This window comes from Mustelus asterias, chromosome 20 (genome assembly GCF_964213995.1).
Source record: "Mustelus asterias chromosome 20, sMusAst1.hap1.1, whole genome shotgun sequence".
Taxonomy (NCBI): domain Eukaryota; kingdom Metazoa; phylum Chordata; class Chondrichthyes; order Carcharhiniformes; family Triakidae; genus Mustelus; species Mustelus asterias.
This window is the reverse complement of record NC_135820.1, coordinates 43348388-43373836: the sequence shown is the minus strand read 5'-3', so window position 1 is coordinate 43373836 and position 25449 is coordinate 43348388. Positions and strand designations below refer to the sequence as shown.

At 41.9% G+C, this 25449-nt stretch overlaps 1 protein-coding gene across 1 annotated transcript in view; it reads left to right on the top strand.

The window, feature by feature from the left end:
- Positions 1 to 1329: 1329 nt before the first annotated feature.
- The window catches only part of LOC144508490 (partitioning defective 6 homolog beta-like), a 79868-nt gene continuing 55748 nt past the window's right edge, over positions 1330 to 25449 (top strand). Inside the window, exons 1-2 of the mRNA XM_078236458.1 lie at positions 1330 to 1675; positions 8216 to 8438. Coding sequence (XP_078092584.1) covers positions 1613 to 1675; positions 8216 to 8438 — 286 coding nt within the window. The 5' untranslated portion in view covers positions 1330 to 1612. The remainder of the gene's footprint in view (positions 1676 to 8215; positions 8439 to 25449) is intronic.

Here is a 25449-nt window from a genome sequence, read left to right as displayed (position 1 = left end):
TCCCAAAGAGACCAACGTTTACTTTGGCTACTTTCTTTGATGTTACTGTCTGTTTTTATACCTCTGCTCGTTTACTCTCATATTCTAATTCCTCCTTCTGAAGAGTACCAGCTAACACTGTGGCCGGCAAGGAAAGCAGAGTGTGAACAGTCTATTAGGAATAGGAAAACAGAGTTAACAGCCCATAACTTCCAGCCCAAATCCCGAATTACAAGGATTATGCTCCGCACATGTGCATCGGGGCAATACAGAAGTCCCAAAGCACGGGCTTGTGTGCTGAAAGTGCCCCAAGTTCACTTTTTCAAAGCTGTCATGATTGAAGCACTGTGCTGAAATCTCTCTGTAACTTAACTTACTTGCCTCGATGATAGGCGAGTATTTACACTTACTTATTTGCACATTTTGTTCTACTTTAGCTGCAGTGAGTAGAGGCAGCAGACATACTTTGGGTGGGTTAATTTTTTGTAAATATGTGTTTAAAAGATGTTTAAAATATATGTAAGGCACAGAAAGCGAAAGATTTTTTTAAAAATTTGACAACTTTGTCATCACATACTATTAATTCCAATAAAAAGTACATTCACATATAACAAAGTGGATTGGCAGAGTCTGTAATAAGTTTCAGCTAAAACCTATTTGGATTTTGCTTTGTATTTTAAACAGTGTTGTTTATCCCAATTTTAAGAGTCTCCCAGATGCAATGTTAATCCTTAAGAAGCCTCTTAAAAATGTAGGGTGAAATGAGTTCTACATTTACAGTGGTAAGTATATCAATAAAGATTTACATTTAATCTAAAGATTTAGTCTTTCATTTAAGGCTTTCTTGTAATTAACAGTGAAGTTAGGGCAATTACGCTATGCAACATTAGGTGCATTGGCCAAGCTAAATTCTACCTCAAATGTACCCAGACAGGCACCGGAGTGTCACCACTAGGGGATTTTCAAAGTAACTTAATTACAGTGTTAATGTAAGCCTACTTGTAACACTAATAAATAACTTAAAACTGTTTCCCTGAGACTTGATTGAAATCTTGCTCTGGCTCTCAGAATTTCAGGTACCTTGCTGTTCAGAGACCACCTTATCCACACCTGCGCCATCCCAAATGGGGGCGATTGTCAACGGCCGCTGTGGGCGCGCGCATTTAAAAATGCACGGTGTGGGGGGGGGGGTCGAGCGGATCGCGCGCGCGCTGGTTTGATCCAGGCGCACGCGCGCCCGTCCGCGTTCCCTCACACACACAGGTGAAACCGAGGCTGGGTTTCCGGGGACAGTGACGTCATCCGGTAAGAGTCCGGACTTTGCAGGTCGTTGGCAGCGGGAGCGAGGCCGAGGTGGCGAAGCTCGAGCCGCTGGCGGGGGGGAGCTCGGCACGCGCGGAGGCGGCGGCCACGGCCATTAAACCAGCTCGAGCCCACCCGAAGCACTTGACAGTCTTGGAGCGGCTGAGTGGACTGAGGAGTTTGTTGTAGGTCTGAGATCAGTCCTTATCGCACCACTCCTGCTCCTTCCCCTCCTTCCTCCTCCCTCTCCCTGAGGCTGAAACGCTGCCCTTCTGGGAACGGGAGGGACGAGCAGCTGACACCGAAACTACCGAGAAACGTTTCTCCGAAAATGATCAAGACTCATCACCGTACGCCGTCCAGAAGCTTGGAAACCGTGGAGGTGAAGAGCAAGGTGTGTGTGTGTGTGAGAGAGAGAGCGAGGGGAGGCGCAGTGTCTCTGGAAAGAAGGAGGGAGCTTCGTGCTTTGCCAGTCTGTGGTCGTATGGAGGGGGAGGGGGGAGAGAGGTGGATTAGTCCCAGTTCTTTTCCCCCCGCCCCCTTAGCTAATGTGGCACAGGATCTGTCAGCAAGGCTGCCGAGGCCAAGGTTCAGCCTGACTGTCAGGACACAGGCCTGTTTTCAAATGGAGATTTCGGGACATCTTATCTTTCGCTTACTCTTGTTGTTTCTCAGTTCGGATTTTGCTGGGGGTTGGAACAGGTGAGAGCCGCAGTTCAAGGAAGTAATGAGGACATCAAGATCTTTCAGAAAACAGCCAGCGGCTCTAACAAGTTTTTGTGTTCAGCTCGTTGCGTTCAATTACTTTTTTCTTTGGCTTGGCGTTTTAAAAAAAAAACTTTTCTTTAATAACGAGGCTTGTAAATGCCACAACAAAGCAATTAGTGAAGTAGCTTAGATTCATCATACTAAGCGTTCTCATAAGGATTTGTCTCGAAGCTAATCTATTGTGGAAAGGGTATTTTAACAATTCAGAGTTAAATTCGGAGCTAACCAAAACATAGTAATTTGCATTTTGTGCACACCATTGCGCAATTTGTTTTTTGGTGGCAGTCTATCCCAGATTTCACATTTCTCCACCAATTTGCTTTTGATTCGCCACTTCTGAATTACAGTATTTTTAATAAAAATCTTTATATTAAATTGTAATCCGTTTGAAAATTTTCAATGGATACTGTTTACGAGAAGAAGAGTGAAAAGACGGGAAATCAGTAACTTGTGTGCAATTTGAGCGATTTATCATGCAGCATCAATTATCGTTGTCAAACATATTCTCCAACTTCCTTATCCTGTGCACTTAAATCTTTATCTTATCTGCCGATGCCCAGAGTGAGCTTTGTCCTTCCTGAGATGTGGGGCCCAAAATTGCTCACAGTACTCCAAATGGGGCCTAACCAGTGCTTTATAAAGCCTCAGAAGTACATCCCTGCTTTTGTATTCCAAGCCTCTTGAGATAAATGACAACATTACATTTGCTTTCTTAATTACGGACTCAACCTGCAAGTTTACCTTTAGAGAATCCTGGACTAGGACTCCCAAGTCCCTTTGCACTTTAGCATTATGAATTTTGTCACCGTTTAGAAAATAGTCCATGCCTCTATTCTTTTTTCCAAAGTGTACGACCTCGCACTTGCCCACGTTGAATTTCATCAGCCACTTCTTGGACCACTCTCCTAAACTGTCTAAATCTTTCTGCAGCCTCCCCACCTCCTCAATACTACCTGCCCCTCCACCTATCTTTGTATCATCGGCAAACTTGGCCAGAATGCTCCCAGTCCCGTCATCTAGATCGTTAATATATAAAGAGAACAGCTGTGGCCCCAACACTGAACCCTGCGGGACACCACTTGTCACCGGTTGCCATTCTGAGAAAGAACCTTTTATCCCAACTCTCTGCCTTCTGTCTGACAGCCAATCGTCAATCCATGTTAGTACCTTGCCTCGAATACCATGGGCCCTTATTTTACTCAGCAGTCTCCCGTGAGGCACCTTGTCAAAGGCCTTTGCCCAAGACTCACGAATAATCCCAATGACAAACTACTCGAAGATGTAAGATGCCCGTACATCTCTTGTCAAGTTAAAGACACAAAATATTAATGCTGCATCAGTTGCTAATGAAAATTTTTTTACAAATTAAGTGACTCAGCAAAATTGATTGTAGGTAAAATATTAAAGCAATAACTGGAAACAATCCACAATAGGTTAATCCTTCCTCTTCAGGGTGTTACTTTCACTGTGTCTTGGTTTTTGTTCTGTTCTCAACTTCTTTGGATGAACTAGATAAACAGCCTTTTACTAAGTCACATGTCATCTTGATGTGCAAAATACCGAAGATTTTGTGGTGCCTATGGCAAACTGGGACACTTTTCAATCCTTTAAATTAAAATCTTTTTTGAAGAGGTCAAATAAACAAAATGCTGTTTTTGCTAATTAAGGACCCCACACACCCCGGACATTCCCTCTTCCTCCGTCCTTCGGGAAAAAGATACAAAAGTCTGAGGTCACGTACCAACTGACTCAAGAACAGCTTCTTCTCTGCTGCTGTCAGACTTTTGAATGGACTTACCTTGCATTAAATTGATCTTTCTCTGCACCCTAGCTATGACTGTAACACTACATTCTGCACTCTCATTTCCTTCTCTGTGAACGGGGTATGTTTTTGTCTATATAACATGCAAGAAACAATACTTTTCACTATTAATACATGTAACAATAATAAATCAAATCAATGGTCTGTAACAGTTGTGTTCTACATAACCAGATTGTGTTAGTGGAGAAATGCAATTCATAGAATCATACAGTGCAGAAGAGGCCCTTCGACCCACTGCGTCTCCACCCACGTGAGAAATACCTGACCTCCCACCTAATCCCATCTACCAGCACTTAGTCCATAGCCTTGAATGTTATGACATGCCAAGTGCTCATCCAGGTACTTTTTAAAGGATGAGGAAACCTGCTCCTACCACCCTCCCAGATAGAACATACCAGACTATCACCACCTTCGGGTAAAGTTTTCCCTCATCTCCCTGAAATCTCCTGCCCCTCACCTTGGACCTATGTCCCCTCGTGACTGACCCTTCAACTAAGGGGAACAGCTGCCCCTTAACCACTCTGTCCATGTCCCTCATAATCGTGTACACCTTGATCAGCTGGCCACTCAGTCTTCTCTGCTCTGAAAACAACCTAACCCTTTCCTCACAACTTAAATGTTCCACCCCAGGCAGCATCCTGGTAAATCTCCTCTGCACTCCCTCCAGTGCAATCACAACCTTCTGAAAATGTGGTGACCAGAACTGCCACAGTACTCTAGCTGGGACCTCAAGTTCCGTACGACTCCAATATTACTTAGCTGCTTTTGTAATCTATTCAATTGCTTATGTCCCATATGCCTTTTTCACTACCCTACTATCAATGCCCTTCTGCCTTCGGAGATCTATTGACAAACACAAAGGTCCTTTGTTCCACACAACTTCCTAGTGTCATGCCATTCATTGAATATTTTCTTGTCAAATTACTCCTTCCAAAGTTTATCACCCCTCACTTTTCATTAAATTTAATCTGCCACTTATCTGCTCATTTGACCAGCTCATCTATATCATCTTGTAGCCCAAGACACTCAGCCACACTTAACCACCTGGCCAACCTTTGTGTCATCCACAACTTACTAATCATACTCCCCACATAGTCATCTATGTCGTTTTATATAAATGATGAATAATAGGGAACCCAGAATAGATCCCTGGGGTATGCCACTGGACACTGGCTTCCAGTCACTAAAGCAGTCTTTTGTCATCACCTTCTGAGCCAATTTTGAAAACTTGCTCTACTGTAAGATTATCCCTGGTTGACACTCTTCAAACTCTTTAAAAAAATGAAAATATAAATCCTTTCATTTTGAGCTTTCATCTCACAGACAGTTTCAGGCCAATTTGCATCCAACAACAATCACATTTTGACAGCTGTGACAAATTCTACCACACAGCTCAGACAATCCATAACACTAGAACAAAACAGCCCACGACATTCTTAGAGTCAATTCCTCCCATCTCTGCATGTTAATGGATTCTTTAAAAAATTCCAAGATGCAGATCCACATCATACCCAAAACTAATCAGCTGTTCCTTGGGCCATTTGCTGTGTACCAAGTTTTGTTGAAATCTCTCCATTATTTAAGTTATATTATTTACAAACAAACAGATCTGAGAGGCACAAAAATATTCACCTCTGCTACTGATGGGCAGAGGTATTATGTCAATTCGACTATCTCCCGAAGGCAAGTGATTCCTTAAACAATTCCAAAATCTGGATCCACATCTTTACCACGATCTAATCAGTTCTTCCTTGGACCATACCCTTTCTCTGTACCAGATTTTGCTGAAATTGTCCATTAATTTTTTTTAGATGTATTGTTAGAGATAAACTAGTGAGATCGATAACATTACCCCCAGCCACCCTTAAGTGGTGGTAATAATAATTGAGTGATTATACAACAGGAGAAGATATCCACAATTATGAAGACACTTCCTTTAAATAGAAATATTCTTTTTTCATTCTTTGTCAAATTATTCTGTATCCCATGTGCATTTGCTGCCTTTATAAGTCTCCCATGTGGGACCTTGTAGTTTATATGAATTGACATCAACTGCACGACCGTCATCTTCACACCTGGTCACCTGCTCATAAAATTTTCGGCATAACCTCCCTCTGACAAAGCCATGCTGACTATCCCTGATCAAGCTTTGCCTCTCCAAATGGAGATCGATGCTCTTCTTCAGATAACTGATCTTTGGGGGTGAAAAAACTTCATAGATTAACATTTTAATCCTTGTGCCTTCACCATAGACGACTCTTAATTAGTCTGTGATCAGCAACCATAGCTGGTTCTCACAGACTGATTTCTACATCCATCTTTCTGTAAATATTAAAGGAGCAGCCTCCATTTTTGGAACCTGGCTACGTAAAGGCAGAAATTCCTGTCACGTGTTTAAAATGTATTTTTCTTCTCAATCAAAATTCTACCTCTTGTCAGTGTGAATGAAAAAAGAATATTTCTATTTAAAGGAAGTGTCTTCATAATTGTGGATATCTTCTCCTGTTGTATAATCACTCAATTATTATTACCACCACTCAAGGGTGGCTGGGGGTAATGTTATTGATCTCTAGTTTATCTCTAACAATACATCTAAAAAAAATTAATGGACAATTTCAGCAAAATCTGGTACAGAGAAAGGGTATGGTCCAAGGAAGAACTGATTAGATTGTGGTAAAGATGCGGATCCAGATTTTAGAATTGTTTAAGGAATTATTTGCCTTCGGGAGATAGTCGAATTGACATAATACCTCTGCCCGTCAGTAGCAGAGGTGAATATTTTTGTGCCTCTCAGATCTGTATGTTTGTAAATAATATAACTTAAATAATGGAGAGATTTCAACAAAACTTGGTACACAGCAAATGGCCCAAGGAACAGCTGATTAGTTTTGGGTATGATGTGGATCTGCATCTTGGAATTTTTTAAAGGATTCGTTAACATGCAGAGATGGGAGGAATTGACTCTTTAAGAATGTCATGGGCTGTTTTCTAGAGTGTTATGGATTGTCTCAGCTGTGTGGTAGAATTTGTCACAAAATGTGAATGTTGTCGGATGCAAATTGGCCTGAAACTGTCTGTGAGATGAAAGCTCTAAATGAAAGGATTTATATTTTCAATTTTTAAGAGTTTGAAGAGTGTCAACCAGGGATAATCTTGCGGTAGAGCTGCATAATTGTAGTAACATTGAGTTAACACAGTGGCAGAGGTGTGTGCTCTTGTTAATTGATGTATTGTGTTGTTGGCATTGTCCAACATAGCTACTTGAACTTGGTGTGGGGAGAAAGAAAGGGCAAATGTTGTTTGGGTGATGGTTTTCAAACAAATCAGCTGGTCCTAATTATAGCTTCCCTGTATATTGGAATTCTAAGAATGAATGTGATTATTAATGTAATGTGGACACATTTTATGTAGTACTTCAACAGGAGAACATCACTAGCTGTGTGCATAGATGAACCAAATTTGCATATAGGAAATTGGATTCCTTATATGGTGGCTAGAGGAAAAAATTACATCAGAGATGCTGTCCCTTTAACAGTTTTGCCATGGCTGCATTATGTGCTCTAAGTCCTTCCAAGGTGCATCCTATCAAGCGTATTCTTTAGAAACAGTTCCCATTATAACTTTCTTCTTTTCGCTTATCTGTGCCTATCATTTTGTATTATCCATTCCAGAGAATTCTGAATGAGGCAGAGAAGATTATGGTTTTTCTGGATTTATTCACTTCTGTGCTTGCTTAGATTTTCTTCTGTTTGGCTCTTGCCGGAAGCATGAGAATGTTTAGATCTACTCAGTGCAGTCCTATCCAGGCTGGATACGATAGTGCATTCCTGCAACTTCTAAAGAACCTCTTTTGGCACAGTGTATGGCAGTATATGTCTGTGTTTAATTTTTAGCACAATCTTAGCTTTAAAACATTGTTATTGTTTTTTCTGCACACTTGTTTTTCCTTAAGTTTTGTGTAAGCTATTTGATTTTACAAACAAAAATTTGCTATCCAAAACATATGTTCGGTAGAGATAAAGACAGTACTTGAAATACTGGTATGACGGATAATACCAAGTTGTTGATTTATGTCTTTACCTAATGCATGTTTCAGTAAATTTCTTGGGTGTTTTCCTGATCTCCCACTGTAACTTTGGGAAGTTAGTGGAAATGGGCAATCTTTCACCAGTTTTGGTATCAAATTAGGGAACCCTTGTAAAGATTGTATCCTTTTGTTGAATGACCTATGGGATTTGTATTGCATTCATTTTAGTATTCTGTGACTTCGAAAGATTTGTTTCTTAAAGTTCAAAATTATGCAACTATGCTTCAGTTGTTTTTTTCCTTTTTTTACTCATTTAGTTTGGGGCTGAATTTCGACGCTTTTCCTTGGATCGATCCAAACCTGGAAAGTTTGAAGAGTTTTATGGATTATTACAGCATGTCCACAGAATTCCGAACATTGATGTTTTAGTGGGTTATGCGGACATTCATGGAGACTTATTGCCAATAAATAATGATGACAATTATCTGAAAGCGGTTAAGACAGCAAACCCACTGCTCAGGGTTTTTCTACAAAGAAAAGGTAACATGCAACATCCGTTAACCATTGTAAATTGGCTCTTCAGATTCAGTGCCTGTTTAATATTAGCAGCATGAGAGAGAATTGGTTTGATCAAAACAGATTTGAGGTCAAGAACAAAGATTAATCTTCCTGGACTGAAATTTAGTTTGACCGAAATAGTTTTGACATTCGATGCAATATCCTGATGTTTCAGTATTTAACATTCAAATACGTTCAGTATGATGACCTCTAGTTATTAAGTGAAAGTTACTTGTCGTTTCTATATAGTGATTGTTGTAATACTAGTACATGTTTTGTACATGCTAGTCTGTTACCATGTTCCCTGTCAGCTACTTAGTCGCACAGCAACCTAGAATTTCTTGCACAGATGATCACAAATCAACCCCTTTTGATTACCAAGCATACGTGGTTTCACAAACGTTTTAAAGGGCCCTCATGTTTAAATGAGTCAGTCACATCAACCAAAAAATAAATTAAGGGAATGTTTGTTTCAACGTCCATATCATCTGTACTCTTTCTTTGTTGCCTTTTATAGAACAAATTAATTATCTGGCATTCATTTGCATTCTTTGGCTTCAGATAAATGCTTGTCTGGTGGCTTAGTGAGTAAATGCATTAATGTTGATATTTTGAAAGCTGAAAGCAGCCTTTTTCACCCAAAAGGTGATGGGAGTTTGGAACGCTGCCTGAAAGGAGGGTGGAGTCAGAAACTCTTGTAACATTTACGTATTTAGATATTATTTTGGGCTGCCATAACCTCCAGGGCTATCGTCCAAGCGTTGGAAAATGGAATTAGTGTAGTCAGCTCTTTGTTGACTGGCATGATGGGCTGAATGGCCGCCTCCTGTGCTGTAAACATCTATGAAAATCTTGGTCTTTGATGCCAAAATCATCAGACATAAACTTAATAGGTTCTTGGTGTCTAAGTGCTTAATTCAAATTGATTGGCTAAATTTAAAAGCCTTGGTAACATTGCTGCTTGGTCTTTCAATACAAATGTTTCAGTTTGGATGTTTCATATTAGGCACTTCCCTATGTACTTGCATTTTAAAAAAAACTTTCTAAGCACAGAAAGAGCACCTTTTTTTAAAGGGACCATGCAATATTTTTCCCTAGCATTTTACAAACCCCAATCTACAATTACTCTACCCAACTTCGCAACAAACTTAAAAGAAAAAACATAATTGTGCAAAGGTAGCTGGAAAGATTAATAAGGAGGGAAAAAGCATGAAAGCTAGCCAGAAATATAAAAAAGAGTTTCTATAAATAGTTTAAATATGAATGAGTGTTGGTTGTATCCAAAGAGCTTCTACAAATACATAAAGGGCAAAAGAGTAACAAGGGAGAGAGTAGGGCCTCTTAACGATCAACAAGGTCGTCTATGTGCGGATTCACAAGAGATGGGCGAGATTCTAAATTAATATTTCTCATCATTATTTACTATTGAGAAAAGCATGGATGTTGGGGAACTTGGGGAAATAAATAGTGATGTCTTGAGGAGTGTACATATTACAGAGGAGGTGGTGCTGGAAGTCTTAAAGCGCGTCAATGTAGTTAAATCCCCGGGACCTGAAGAAGTGTATCCCAGGACATTGTGGGAGGCTAGGGAGGGGATTGCAGGTCCCCTAGCTGAGTATTTGAATCATCGATAGTCACGGGTGAGGTGTCTGAAGATTGGAGAGTGACAAATGTTGTGTCTTTGTTTAAAAAGGGCTGCAGGGAAAAGCCTGGGAACTACAGGCCAGTGAGCCTCACATCTGTGGTGAGTAAGTTGTTGGAAGGTATTTTGAGAGACAGGATCTACAGGCATTTAGAGATGCAAGGACTGATTAGGGACAGTCAGCATGGCTTTGTGAGTGGAAAATCATGTCTCTCAAATTTGATTGAGTTTTTTGAAGGGGTAACCAAGAAGGTAGATGAGGACAGTGCAGTTGATGTTGTCTACATGGACTTTAGCCAGACCTTTGACAAGGTACCGCATGATAGGTTGTTGCATGAGGTTAAATCTCACGGGATCCAGGGTGAGGTATCTAAATGGATACAAAATTGGCTTCTTGACAGAAGCCAGAGGGTGGTTGTAGAGGGTTGTTTTTCAAACTGGAGGCCTGTGACCAGCGGTGTGCCTCAGGGATCAGTGCTGGGTCCACTGTTATTTGTCATTTATATTAATGATTTGGATGAGAATGGAGGAGGCATAGTTAGTAAGTTTGCAGATGACACCAAGATTGGTGGCATAGTGGACAGTGAAGAACGTAATCTCCAATTGCAACGGGGATCTTGATCAATTGGACCAGTGGGCTGACGAATGGCAGATGGAGTTTAATTTAGACAAATGCGAGGTGATGCATTTTGGTAGATTGAACCAGGGCAGGACTTACTCAGTTAATGGTAGGGGGTTGGGGAGAGTTACAGAACAAAGAGATCTTGGGGTACATGTTCATAGCTCCTTGAAAGTGGAGTCACAGGTGGACAGAGTGGTGAAGAAGGCATTTGGCATGCTTGGTTTCATTGGTCAGAACATTGAATACAGGAGTTGGGACATCTTGTTGAAGTTGTACAAGACATTGGTACGGCCACATTTGGAATACTGTGTGCAGTTCTAATCACCCTATTATAGAAAGGATATTATTAAACTAGAAAGAGTGCAGAAAAGATTTACTAGGATGCTACCAGGTCTTGATGGTTTGAGTTATAAGGAGAGGCTGGATAGACTAGGATTTTTTTCTCTGAAGCGTAGGAGGCTGAGGGGTGATCTTATAGAGGTCTATAAAATAATGAGGGGCATGGATAAGGTAGATAATCAATATCTTTTCCCAAAGGTAGGGGAGTCTAAAACTAGAGGGCATAGGTTTAAGGTGAGAGGGGAGAGATACAAAAGTGTCCAGAGGGGCAATTTCTTCACAGAGGGTGGTGAGTGTCTGGAACAAGCTGCCAGAGGTAGTAGTAGAGGCGGGTACAATTTTGTCTTTTTAAAAAGCATTTAGATAGTTACATGGATAAGATGGGTATAGAGGGATATGGGCCAAATGTGGGCAATTGGGATTAGCTTAGAGGTTTAAAAAAAAGGGGGGCATGGACAAGGTGGGCCGAAGGGCCTGTTTCCATGCTGTAAGCCTCTCTGACTATAAGAAAATGAGTCTGGAGGATTGATAATGGCAGATGAATTGAACAGGTATTTTGCATCTGTCTTCATGATCAAGGATAGAGTTAAGATCCCAGAAGTAGCTGTAAATCAGGAAATGGGAGGAAGGAAGCAGGGGAAAATTACAATCACCAAAGAAGTGGTATTGAGTAAATGTTGGAGCTGCGGGCTGGCAATGTCTAAGTCCTGATGGACTTTATCCTAGGGCCTTAAAAGAATTGGCTAGTGAGATAGCTGATGCACCAGTTTTAATTTTCTGAAACATTCGAGATTCAGGGACGCTCCCGTTGAGATTGGAAGGTAGCAAATGTAACTCCATTATTCAAAAAGGGAGTGTGTGAAACCACAGGTCAGTTAGCTTTACATTTGTCATTGGGAAATGTTAGAAGCTATTATTAAAGCAGCTATAGCAGGACACTTGGATAAGTGAGGCAGAGTCAGCATGGTTTTTATGAAAGGGAAATCATGTTTAACCAACTTATTGGGGTTCTTTGAGGAAATTGTGGGTAAAGAGGAACCGGTAGATGTACTGCACTTAGATTTCCAGAAGACATTTGATAAAGTGCCACATCAAAGATTATTGTGGAAAATAAGAGCTTATGGTATAGCAGGTGACATATTGGCATGGATAGAAGACTGGCTTGCTAACAGGAGGCAGAGAGTAGGTATAAATGGGTCGGCATGGTGGCAGTGGTTAGCACTGATGCCTCTCAGCGCCAGGGACCAGAGTTCAATTTCTGGCTTGGGTCACCGAGTCTGCACATTCTCCCCATGTCTGCATAGGTTTCCTCTGGGTGCCCAGGTTTCCTCCCACAGTCTGAAAGACATGCTGGTTCGGTGCATAGCTAAATTCTCCCTCTGTGTACCCGAACAGGTGCCAGAGAGTGGTGACTGGGGAATTTCCACAGTAACTTCATTGCAGTGTTAATGTAAGCCTACTTGTGACACTAATAAATAAACTTAAACTTTTCACAAAGTAATTGGCGTGCAACAGGGATCAGGATTGGGATCTCAACTGTTTACAATTTATATCAATGACTTGGATGGTGGGATGGTTGCCAAATTTGCTGATGACACAAAGATAGGTCGGAAAGTAAGTTGAGGACATAAGGAGGCTACAAAGGAACATAGATTAAATGAATGGGCAAAGGTCTGAGAACTGGAGTATAATGTGAGAAAATCTGAAATTGCCCACTTTGGCAGGAAGAATAAAATTATCTAAATGGTGAGAGGATGCAGAGGGACCTGGGTGTCTTAATGCACAAATTGCAAAAGGCTGGAATGCAGATACAGCAAGTAATTAGGAAAGCTAATAGAATGTTATCAATTATTGCGAGGGAACTTGAGTACAAAAGTAGGGAAATTATGCTTCAGTTATACAGAGCACTAGTGAGACCACATCTGGAGTACTGTGTACAGTATTGGTCATATTTAAGGAAACATTGGAAGCAGTTCAGAGAAAGTTTATCAGACTAATATCTGGAATGGGGTTGTTGTCTTGTGGGAAGGTTGGACAGGCTAGGCTTATATCTACTAGAAATTAGAGTAGTAAGAGATGACTTGGTCAAAACATAAGATCCTGAGGGTTTTGACAGGGTGAATGTGGAGAGGATGTTTCTTCTTGTGGGAGAATATAGAATTAGGAGTCACTTCTAAAATGAGGGATCACCATTTAAAATAGAGATGAAGCAAAATATTTTCTGAGGGTTGTGTGGCTTTGGAACTCTTCCTGAAAAGGCAATGGAAGCAGAGTCTTTGAATATTTTTAAGGCAGAGGTGGATATATTCTTAGTAAGCAAGGGAGAGAAAATTGGTTTTTGGTGGGATGCCATGATCCTATTAAATGGCGGAACAGGCTGGAAAGGCTGAATGGCCTGTTCCTATGTCTAATGTGAGGAAATGTGAATTTTTTTATGCTGTAAGAAGAAGAATACTTTTTGAAAGGTGTGAAACTTCTAATTGATGTTCAGAGACTTGGGTGTACTCATACAAGGAACAAAGGTAGCACGCAGGTACAGTAAGCAATTGAGACAGCAAATAGCATAGTTGTCTTTATTGCAGGGGATTAGTGTACAAGAATAAGGAAGTATTACTCTAATTATTCAAGGCTTTGGTATGATCACACCTATACACAATTTTGATCTCCATATCTAAGGACGATTATACTTGCTTTAGAGGCGGTACAGCAAAGGTTCATAGAAACATAGAATTCACTAAATTAGTGCATGGAACAAGAGGATTATCCTATAATAAGAGGCTGGGTGAATTGGGCCTATGCTCTCTGGTGTTTAGAAGAATGAGAGGTGATCACGTGGAGACATACAAATTTAGAAGGGACTTGATATATCAACACAGGCTAAAAAAGAAAATGCTGGAAAATCTCAGCAGGTCTGGCAGCATCTGTAAGGAGAGAAAAGAGCTGACGTTTGGAGTCCAGATGACCCTTTGTCAAAGCTAAAAGGCATGGAGATATTTATACTATAGGGTGAGGGAATGAAAGATGAGTCATAGCCACAAAAACAAGGGTGAGGCTGCTATTGGCAGCCCATAGAGAGCATAGAAGGTGTGAATGGCCAAATGGCAGAAAAGCCGAAATCAGAGGGTAAGCTGTGACAGGAGAGGGTAGATGGGTGGGAGAGGTAAAATTGAGAGGTGGAAAGAGTGGTGGTGGTGGTGGTGGTGGTGGTGGTGGGGGGGGGGGGGGGGAAAGAAAACTAGAGCGACAAATAAAAGATAGAGAACAGTTTAAAAATAAATAAAATGAAAACAATGGGGTCGAGATGGGATAGAGCTAATTATCTGAAATTGTTGAACTCAATGTTGAGACCGGAAGGTGAGATCCTGTTCCTCCAGTTTGCGTTGAGCTTCACTGGAACATTGCAGCAGGCCAAGGACAGACATGTGGGCATGGGAGCAGGATCGTGTGTTGCAATGGGAATGTCAGGGTCCTGATTGCGCACAGGCTCAGCAAAGATTTTAGCTTCTCTGCCATTTGGCCACCTACACCTATTCTCTATGGGCTGCTATTAGCAGCCTTCTCCTTGTTTTTGTGGTTATGACACATCTTTCATTCCCTCACCCTACCATATAAATCTCTCCCACTTTCCATGTCTTCTAGCTTTGACAAAGGGTCATCTGGATTTGAAATGTCAGCTCTTTTCTTTCCTTACAGAAACTGCCAGACCTGAGATTTTCCAGCATTTTCTCTTATGGTTTCAGATCCCAGCATCTGCAGTAATTTGCTTTTATGATAGACACCAAGGTTGTTTTCACTGGCTGTGGAATCTAGATAAGAAGTTTAACAACACCAGGTTAAAGTCCAACAGGTTTATTTGGTAGCAAAAGCCACAAGCTTTCGGAGCCTTAAGCTCCTTCTTCAGGCCAAATCTAGAACATGGGGATACAGTCTCCAGATGAGGAGTTAATCATTTTGGACGGAGATGAGAAGAAATGTCTTCATTTTGGGATGGTGAAGCTTTGATTTCCTCTACCCCAGAGGATCATGAATATTTCATCATTAAACATATTTAAGGCTGAGACAGACTTTTGATCCCTCAGATAATCGAGGGATTTGGGGAGTGGGCAGAAAGTGGAGTTGAGACTGAGACCATATTGAATGGTGCAGCAGATTTGAGGGGTTGAATTATCCATTGCTCTTATTCCTGATTTTAATTTTCAAATTACTGTTTATAATGTATCAGTTTTAATACCTTCGGAGTTTGTGTGTTGCATTGGTAAAACACATGAATTTTTGATACCTGGTTTGTGGTTTGGCAACTGCAGTTCATACAGTGATTTAATATTTGACACACTTTGGTGTCCCATTATTTGTAATAGTGCTAAATTGCATTTGTGGATTTTGTCTGTCTTTTTGTTTTAGCAGCAGTTTGCCTAAAAGGTATAACCAGTTTACCAGAATGAGTTTTGTTTGGATCAAGATTTCTATAAACTGAAATGTTGAATTTATGTATCTTGATATCCTAATAGCAAAGTTTATTACAAAATTCAGTTTCCAGAATATACTGGTATGTTGATCAAGCGTGACAAGTTGACACTGTTTTCATAAGGATCTTGCACCTGCATGCCCCTCGTGTCTACAAAAATCTTCCCACTGAAAGTCTTTCTCACTATAAAATCTTATTTTGCTGTTTATAATGGAAACTGTGTAAACTTTTGCTACACTTACACTGTAGCACCTCAGGTTTGCATCTCCTAGCCCCATAGCATGCACCTGCAGAGCAACTCAAACTATGACTCTGCTTTCCTGATTCTCAAATTACTGTATTTTTCTGCTTCCAATGTATGACATTCATTGATGCATCTGTGTGTCCTGATCAATTGTGTTTTACTATACTTGAAAATCATACTTGATCGTGACTCTCTGGGATCAAGGGACCTTAGATGGGATGTACGAAAGGCAATCAATTTGATATTGACTATTTTATGCTACTGACTAAAGTTAAAAATTATCCAGCATTACTGGATAGGGACAAGTACTACATTATTTCTTTTATCTATTAATGTCCACCAGAATTGAAGTGGCATTCTTAAGATTAGTTATTCTGCACAGTTTTTAAAACTTGTTCCTTTTAAAGTTATTCAATATTATGCTTATAGAACCTTACACACAGGAGGCCAATTGTGCAAGTGTTGGTTTTTTGAAACAGCAGCTGTACTTAGTCCCACATTCTTGGCTTTTGTCTGTATGCAAGTTCAAGTATCTGTCCAATTTTTAATTAATTAATGGAATCAGCTTCTCTCTGTTCAAATTCATATTTTAGAGTGCTTCAGATACCAGCAGCTATCTCCATAGAAAAAATTCTTATTTCCTGTCTAGATCTTTTGCCAATGACTTCTGTGACCTCTGGTATTGATCCTCCCAGAATACTCTTCTCTATTAAGACCTCTTCTATGGTGTAAATCTCCAAGATCACCTTTTTAACATTCTCTTCCAAGGAGAAATGTCCTAACTTTTCTTAGCCCCCTTGTAAGAGAAGTCCCTCCTCTTTGGTGACACTGTTATCCATATAGAGCTCTAACTGCCGCAGTTCTGCCTAGTTCACCATCCTGTCATTCTGAAGTTTAAAACTATTTTAATCCCTGCTACATTGCCCAATTTTGTATAATCTGCAGCTTTATAATGTTGCTCCTTACACCCAGGTCTAGGTTATTTATAAAAATTGTAGACTAATGGACGTGCGTAACAAAACTTGTTTTATATGATGTGACACTTTGTAAAATTTCTTGTCTATTAGTGCGTCATTCAATGGTGACGCATTGGCCCAAATCTTCTGGTCATTGGCAGAAAGGATGCTGACTGTGGTTTAATCTCCCCACTTACCATTTTACGTTGGAACCATTGCACCTTCTGGTGCAATGGTTCCAACAGGGATACAGTGATGAACAGAGTCAGGAGGCAGAACAAAAAGCATAATTGCAAAGAAGTTATACAATTGTTGCTACACTAAAGTTTACTCCTAATTTTACTATTTGCTTAACATTTGAAATAAAGTGGGACTGGCATTTATATTGCAGCAGTACAATATTATCTCCTGAGATGTGATAAATAATGCTGCCCAGCTGAGAGAGGCATATAAAATTGAGGAACCTAGGTGATGTGGATTGGAATGACCTATTTCCCTGAGATCAATAACAAGGGGTCTCAGATTAAAAATATCTGGTAGAAGGATTAGAAGTGAGTTGAGTAATGTCTTTGCCCAGAGGGTGGTGGGTGCCTGGAGCTTGCTGCCTAAGGTGCTAAAGGCAAAAACTCAAGTCACATTAAAAATACTTAAATATGCTCTTCAAGTACCATATCTACAGGGCTGTGGATCAAGAGCTGGAAAGTGTGATTAAACTGTATAGTTCCTTTTTCAACTAGCATGACAAATGGGCACCTTCTGAAAAATTAATGTTTCTAGATGTATGCTAATTACACTATAATACATACCTGTTAGCTTAGAGCCTGGCCTGTTTATGTACTGTCTACAAATGCTGCAGTGAGCTTCTGATGCAAACTGAGTTACCAGCTGCCTGTTTTGATCCCTTTTATTTGAGTTGATTCAATTTAATTCAGAGTGCAGCATATTTATATTCTTCAATGCGTGATCATGTATGTCAGGCAAAGCATTGTGTATTTGAGTAGGTAATTGTCAAGTAAAGTTATTGGGAGGGTACTGTACTTAACGAAATGCACATAAGGAATCTACCTGGGTTCTGGACTAGTCTACAACTAGCCTTTTAAACAAAAGTTGGGGTGGGGGGAGAAGGGTGCGGAAGGAGACATGATGGACTATGCATCAGCTGCAGCACCCTAATTCATGTTTTGCACAATGTAAACAGTGTTATCAGCTCTGTTCGTTTATATATTGTAAATAATTTGCATCTGGTGACTGTTCTCATACACTATTGCACCTGAGTACCACTAGTTGTCCCAACTTAAATGGGAAAGATGTAGACCAAGTGGTCATGTGGATGCTGCAATGACACAGATACATAAGGGGTCATGTGGTAGGGTGGGATTTCTCCCTGGAGTGTGGGCAGATGCATACCATGCAAGAGCTGCTTGGGGTATTCAATAAACAGTTATTATTCTAAATACTTGTTCGCCAGTCATTGGAACTTAACACTTCTACATGAATCATAGAATCACTACAGTGCAGAAGGAGGCCATTCGGCTCATCAAGCCTGCACTGACAATCCTACCCAGGCTCTATCCCCATGACCCCACTTATTTACCCTGCTAATTGCCCTGACACTAAGGGGCAATTTTGCATAGCCAGTCAACCTAACTCTCACATCTGGAGTGGCACAGTGGTTAGCACTGCTGCCTCACAGCACCAGGGACCCAGGTTCGATTCCTGGCTTTGGGTCACTGTCTGTGGAGTCTGCACATTCTCCCCATGTCTGCATGGGTTTCCTCCCACAGTCCAAAGATGTGCGGGTTAGGTGGATTTGCCATGCTAAATTGCCCCTTTAATGTCAGGGGGACTGGTTGGGGTAAATGCATGGAGATATGGCGATAGGGATGATTGTGGTCAGTGCAGATTCTTGGACAAATGGTCTCTTTCTGCACTGTAGGATTCTATGACTTCTATCTTTAGAGTGTGGGAGGAAACTGGAGCACCCAGAGGAAACCCCCACAGACTGGGAGACTGCAAACTCGACAGTGAGCCGAGGCCAGAATTGAACCCGGGTGTTGTGAGGCAGCAGTGTTAACCACTCTCGGCCAATGCCAGAGGTGGCACGGTGGCAAAGGTACAGGGATTTTGCTGCATTGATGCGCTTGGGGCAGTCTTGTTCAATGAAAACATTGCAGACAACAAGAATGGTGTATCTACTGCAATATCTGTCTATAAGACAAATCCAAGAAGGTACAGACATGTTCTTCACTAACTGTAGTGGAGCGAGAGGCTGTTGTAAAAGTGGACCCCGAGATATAGTTTTGTTTAAAGTATGAGAACATTTGCTTGTCAGTAAATATACCCAATAGACACATGTTTAATACTACCAATCAAACATTTGCTGAATCAAATCAGCCCTACACCATGACTCTTAAACCTCTTAGCAAGAAATGTGCATGTGGCAGCCTTGGCGATGGGTTCCTTAGGGCTCACATTGTGTAGGGAATCCATTGTGATCTTGTTTGCAAACAGCTCCTTCTCAAGAAAGATCTAACATTGCAATCAGCCATCAGCATCTGTATGCTGAATGAGCAGTCAGAAAAAAGGAGTAAAGGCGGGAAGCAGAAGTTTGAGGTACAGGGCACACCCAGCTCAACTCATCACGCATGGCAGAACTGCATGTTTGGCATTTGGTCAATATCGCACCAAATGTGGCAAACAGAACCATTTTGCAAAATGCTGCAAATCTAAGCCACAGCTGTCTTCTGATGCCACCAACTACGTTGCAGCTGGTCACTCCTTAAGGTTTCGCAGCACGAACAGGTAAACAAATTGGAGCTAAATCAGAGCAACCAAACCACTGAGTCTCCGACAACAATCTATCGTGAAAGAGTCAACACCATCATAGAGAAGCGTAAGATCTTCACCACCTTGAACATTGCCTGCAGCAATGCAAAACTAAAAGTATAGATTGACACTGGACCAAAGAGCCGCATACTACACAGGCAAATATTGTAGGAGCTAGACCCATGTGCAGCATCACTCCCTAACACCAGGTGGGCCTCATGGCTAATTCTGGACAAACCAATGGACAGAAAATGTGGCCACTCTCCATTGCAGATCAGGCAGCTTCAAGTTTCATGTGGTTAACCAGAGCACAAGGCCACTGTTGGGTCTTCGGGACAGCATCACAGAGGCTAAACCACCTTGGTCCAGATGTACAAAGACCTATTCAACTGCAATGTCATTGATAAGCTACCTGTAATATACCAATTGAAACAAATGACTCGGTACCAACAATAGTCTGTGCCCTGAGAAGAGTACCCTTGGCTATGAAGCAGAAGTTAGTTGAGCTAGCTGCATCAGATGATAGCACTAGGTGTCATAGCTCCCATAGATGAGGCCACAGAATGGATTTCAGCAATGATTGCTGTAATAAAAAAAGGTGGCACAGTCGGGATTTGTATTGACCCATTCCACTTAAACAAGGTGCAGCTCAGACCTCATCACCCTAAGAAGACAGTTGAATGAGTGATAGCTTACATGCCCAATGCCTTCAGCATCTTAGATATGAAATGCGGGTTCTGGACAATCCTGCTGGCAGCAATTTTCCAATGGTGCATGGAGCACTCTATGCAGGCCAACCCTGCAAAATTATTATTGATGACATTCTAATTTAAGTGAAGTTTATTTATTAGTCACAAGTAAGGCTTACATTAACACTGCAATGAAGTTACTGTAAAATTCCCCTAGTTGCCACACTTTGGTGCCTGTTCGGGTCAATTCACCTAACCAGCACTTCTTTCAGACTGTGGGAGGAAACCCACGCAGACTAGAAATAGGCTGGAAAATTGGGCGGAGAGGTGGCAGATGGAGTTTAATCCGGATAAATGCGAAGTGATGCATTTTGGAAGAAAAAATGTAGGGAGGAGTTATACAATAAATGGCAGAGTCATCAGGAGTATAGAAACACAGAGGGACCTAGGTGTGCAAATCCACAAATCCTTGAAGGTGGCAACACAGGTGGTGAAGAAGGCATATGGTATGCTTGCCTTTATAGGACGGGGTATAGAGTATAAAAGCTGGAGTCTGATGATGCAGCTGTATAGAACACTGGTTAGGCCACATTTAGAGTACTGCGTCCAGTTCTGGTCGCCGCAATACCAGAAGGACGTGGAGGCGTTAGAGAGAGTGCAGAGAAGGTTTACCAGGAAGTTGCCTGGTATGGAGGGTTTTGGCTATGAGGAGAGATTGGGTAGACTGGGGTTGTTCTCCTTGGAAAGACGGAGAATGAGGGGAGATCTAATAGAGGTGTACAAGATTATGAAGGGTATAGATAGGGTGAACAGTGGGAAGCTTTTTCCCAGGTCGGAGGTGACAATCACGAGGGGTCACGGGCTCAAGGTGAGAGGGGCGAAGTATAACTCAGATATCAGAGGGACGTTTTTTACACAGAGGGTGGTGGGGGCCTGGAATGCGTTGCCAAGTAGGGTGGTGGAGGCAGGCACGCTGACATCGTTTAAGACTTACCTGGATAGTCACATGAGCAGCCTGGGAATGGAGGGATACAAACGATTGGTCTAGTTGGACCAAGGAGCGGCACAGGCTTGGAGGGCTGAAGGGCCTGTTTCCTGTGCTGTACTGTTCTTTGTTCTTTGACACAGGGAGAACATGCAAATTCCAGACGGTGACCCAAGCCGGGAATTGAACCCAGGTCCCTGGCGTTGAGGCAGCAGCTAACCACTGTGCCACCATACTGCCCCAATGTCATGAAAAGGTTGTACAATGCAAGAATATGACGCACGTCTTTGTTTAGTCCTCCTCATAATTAGGACTGTATGGTTAAGGCTTAACCCTGTTAAATGCCAATTCGGGGTTTTCCAGGTTCCCTATGTAGCTCACTTACAACTGATGGTGTGACGCCAGATCCAGACAAGACAACATCTATATGACAGACTCCATTCTCACAGACAACCACTTTGTAGCATTTCCTTGCTACGATATTTTCCAAGTTCATTCCCTACTACAGTGAGATCACTGGACCCCTTTGTCAGCTCCTCCACCAAGATGTTGACTGGTTTTGGCAGGGGCACCACACTGCTGCATTCAGCTGATTCAAACAGGCACACCCATCCTCACTGGTGCTACAATACTTTGATGTACAGCAGATGCCTCCCATTGTGGACTTGGCACAGTCTGCATCCAGAATGAAAGACCAATAGCCTTTGCATCAAGGGCCCTGAGATTCATGCCCAGATCAAGAAGGAACTCCTTATCTGTTTTTGCCGGTCAGAAATTCCATGACTTCACACATGGTCATCCTGTTAGCATTGAAACTGATCGTCAGCCCTTACGTGCCTGTGGGAGAGAGCAAACTATGTACCTCATCATCGTGTCCAATCCACACAACACAAAGACTGGAAGAATCTGCTTGGCTTAGGGACTTTGCATTTGCTAAATAAATAAACTCTTCTAAAAAAGCCTCTTCACACTATGTCTGCATAGATGAAGCTAGCTCGAGTTCTCAAGGGAGCTTCCCCATGAGCTCCGCACATTTTGCATCAGAAATGAACTAACCATACAAGACAGACTGCGTAGCCAGCAATTCTTCATCCCCACCTCTCTACAGAGGTACCATGCCAAGCAGCTTCAAGGGCATATGGGGTTAGAAGCAATCAGATACAGGGCAAAGAAATCGCTATCCTGGCCCTCCATGTATACTGACATGAAGGCAGTATCCAGATGTGCATCATGCAATACACTCGAGCTGCAACAAGCCAAAGAGCCACTGCATCTACATGAGGCCCTGGACCTTCCATGGTTGCTCTTGGTGGCTGACCTTTTTGAATAGAATGGTAAAAAGCACTTGGTCCTAGTTGATTTTGGGTTGTTTGAACTCCACCACCCACCATACGTAAAGAGCAACACAGTCATAATCAAGCTCGAGACACTTCGACACATGGCATCCCTCAAGGGTATTGATGGACAATGCTTGCCAATTTGTCTCTAGCGAGTTTAGGAACTTTACACACCAATGGAACTTTGAGCACATTGTGAGTAGCCTCCTATAGCCACAGTCCAGTAGCCTGAGGGAATTGGCTGGATGCTTAGCCAAGCACCTACTTGAGAAATGTGCCAGAGGTCATACAGATTATTATGCTGTCAAATATGTCAAGACAGGGTCTGTCCTTATCAGCACAACAACTATTCTCCAGGCACACAAGGACCACAATCCCCATTACCAAGGCCCTCTTGCAGAAGATCAAAACCAACATGAGTGGCTCCATCCTGGAGCACTGACTGAGCGAAAAGATACTATAATCGAAATGTTGTAGATGCTATCATTTAACACCTGGTGGAATGGTCGGGATCCAGACCACACGTGGCCATGACAAGTTGGTGGTGTTACACAGCCAAACAGCTACGTGGTAGCCTCGGATGGTGCCCATTACGTATGAAACCGGCATCATCTGCATGTATTGCAATCTGCGCCACCAGAGTACCCAGCCATCCAGTCTCCCTGTCCCAGTAGAAATGGAAGCTCCAGAGGGTGATGCAGCAAGCCATGCAGATACTGGGTACACCGAAAGGATGCCTGATGCCATCCACACAGGGCTCCAACATAGCCAACTGGCACAACCCCATACTTAAGTTGTAAGACTAAACCAAATACAAGCTTCCAGAACTATGTCATGGACTGGTCTGCAACTGGCTTTCATATTTTAAAAAAGGGGTAGGAAGGAGACACAATGGACAATGCATCATCTGCAGCAGCCTAATCTATGTTTCACATAATATGAATATTTGTGTTTTTAGCCATGTTCAGTTTGTATGATGTAAATAGCTTGCATCCAGTGACTGTTACTCAGTACCACCAGTTGCCCCAACTTAAATAGGGACGATGTAGACTGTGGTCATGTGGACACTGCGATGACATGGGTACATACGTGTTGGTAGCGTGGGAGGTCTCCTTGGATCATGGGCAGACACACTGCATGTAAGAGCTGCTCAGAGTATTCCATAAACTGTTTTTGTTTTAAGTCTTTGGAACCCAGCACTTCTACATTTTCACCTTTGCTTGTTGGAAATTAAGATAAATGGTAACCATTTAAGGACAGGAATAGGTGAGGATTTTCCCTCTTTAGTTGAATATAGTTTGCAAATACTCATTCCAGAGTCCTTGGACAAAATGTCCACGACTATGAAAACTAACCAAGATTGAGAACAGATTTATCTATTGGTCAGCTCAGCAGTCTTATTTAAGCCACTTTATTTTGCAGTGAGAATTGGAGGGATAATACATGATGTGCAGAGTCTTGTATCTTGTTTTGATCTGTAGTTATTTCTTTGAATTGTTGCTACTTTTATTTACGAGCATGCTATTCAGCACAACTTACTGTGGGGTTCAGTGCTGGGACCCCAGCTGTTTACAATATGCATTAATGATTTGGACGAAGGAATTGAATACAATATCTCAATTTGCAGAGGACACTAAGCTGGGTGACAGTGTGTGCTGTGAGCAAAGGGGCTGCAGGGTGACTTGGACAGGCTGACTGGGCTAATACAATATAATGTGGATGAATGTGAGATTATCCATTTTGGTGATAAAAACAGAAAGGAAGATTATTATCTGGTGGCAGGTTAGGGAAAGGGGTGTCATGGTGGAATAGTAGCTGAAAATTGGCATGCAGGTACAGCAGGCGGTGAGGAAAACTAATGGCACACTGGTCTTCATAACAAGAGGATTTGAGTATAGGAGTAGGGATGTCTTGTTGCAGTTATACAGGGCCTTTGAGGCCACACTGAGTATTTTGTGCAGTTTTGGCCTCCTAGTCTGAGGAAGGACATTTTTTGCTATTGAGGGAGTCCAGCAAAGGTTCACCAGATTTGGGATGACAGGACTGACACATGAAAGACTGGATCGACTGGGCTTGTGCTCACTGGAATTTAGAAGAATGTGAGGGAATCTCAGAAACACGTAAAATCCTGATGGGACTGGACAGGCGAGATGCAGAAAGAATGTTCCTGATGTTGGAAGTCTAGAACCGAGGTCACAGTCTAAGAATAAGGGGCAAGCTGTTCAGGCCTGAGATGACAAAGAACTTCCGAGCTGTGAAACTGCGGAATTCTCTACCACAGAAAGCTGTTGGGGCCAGTTGGCTAGATATGTTCAAGAGTGAGCTAGACGTGGCCCTTGCGGCTAAAGGGGTATGGAGAGAAAGCGGGAGTGGGATACTGAAAGTGCACGATAGGCCATGATCATATTGAATGGTGGTGCAGGCTCCAAGTGCTGAATGGCCTACTCTTGCACCTATTTTCTATGTTTTTATGATTTGAGGAATGAGAAGAGGTATCTGCTATGAAGTACATAACAATATATCAGCTATAGACTGATGCATCTGATGTGAAAATGCTGGAAATTCTTGGCAGGTTAGGCAGCATCTCTGGAGAGAGATGCAGAGTTGATGACCTTTTCATCAAAATCCAATTGTGCCTTATCTGTATTAGTAGAACATTATTCTTTCATTTCCAGAATGTCCTCTCATTAAGCTCTTGAAGATTTTTGAATAAAAGAAACCTGCCTGCTTTTGAACAAGCTGATACAGCTTTTGCATCCAGTTCAGAGCGCCACACTTCAGGATTAATGTGAAGGCAGTGGTGCGAGTGCAGAAAAGATCCACAAGAATTGTTCCAGGGACAAAGAACTTCTGTTATGTAGGTTGGAAAGTTAGGATTGTTTTCCTTT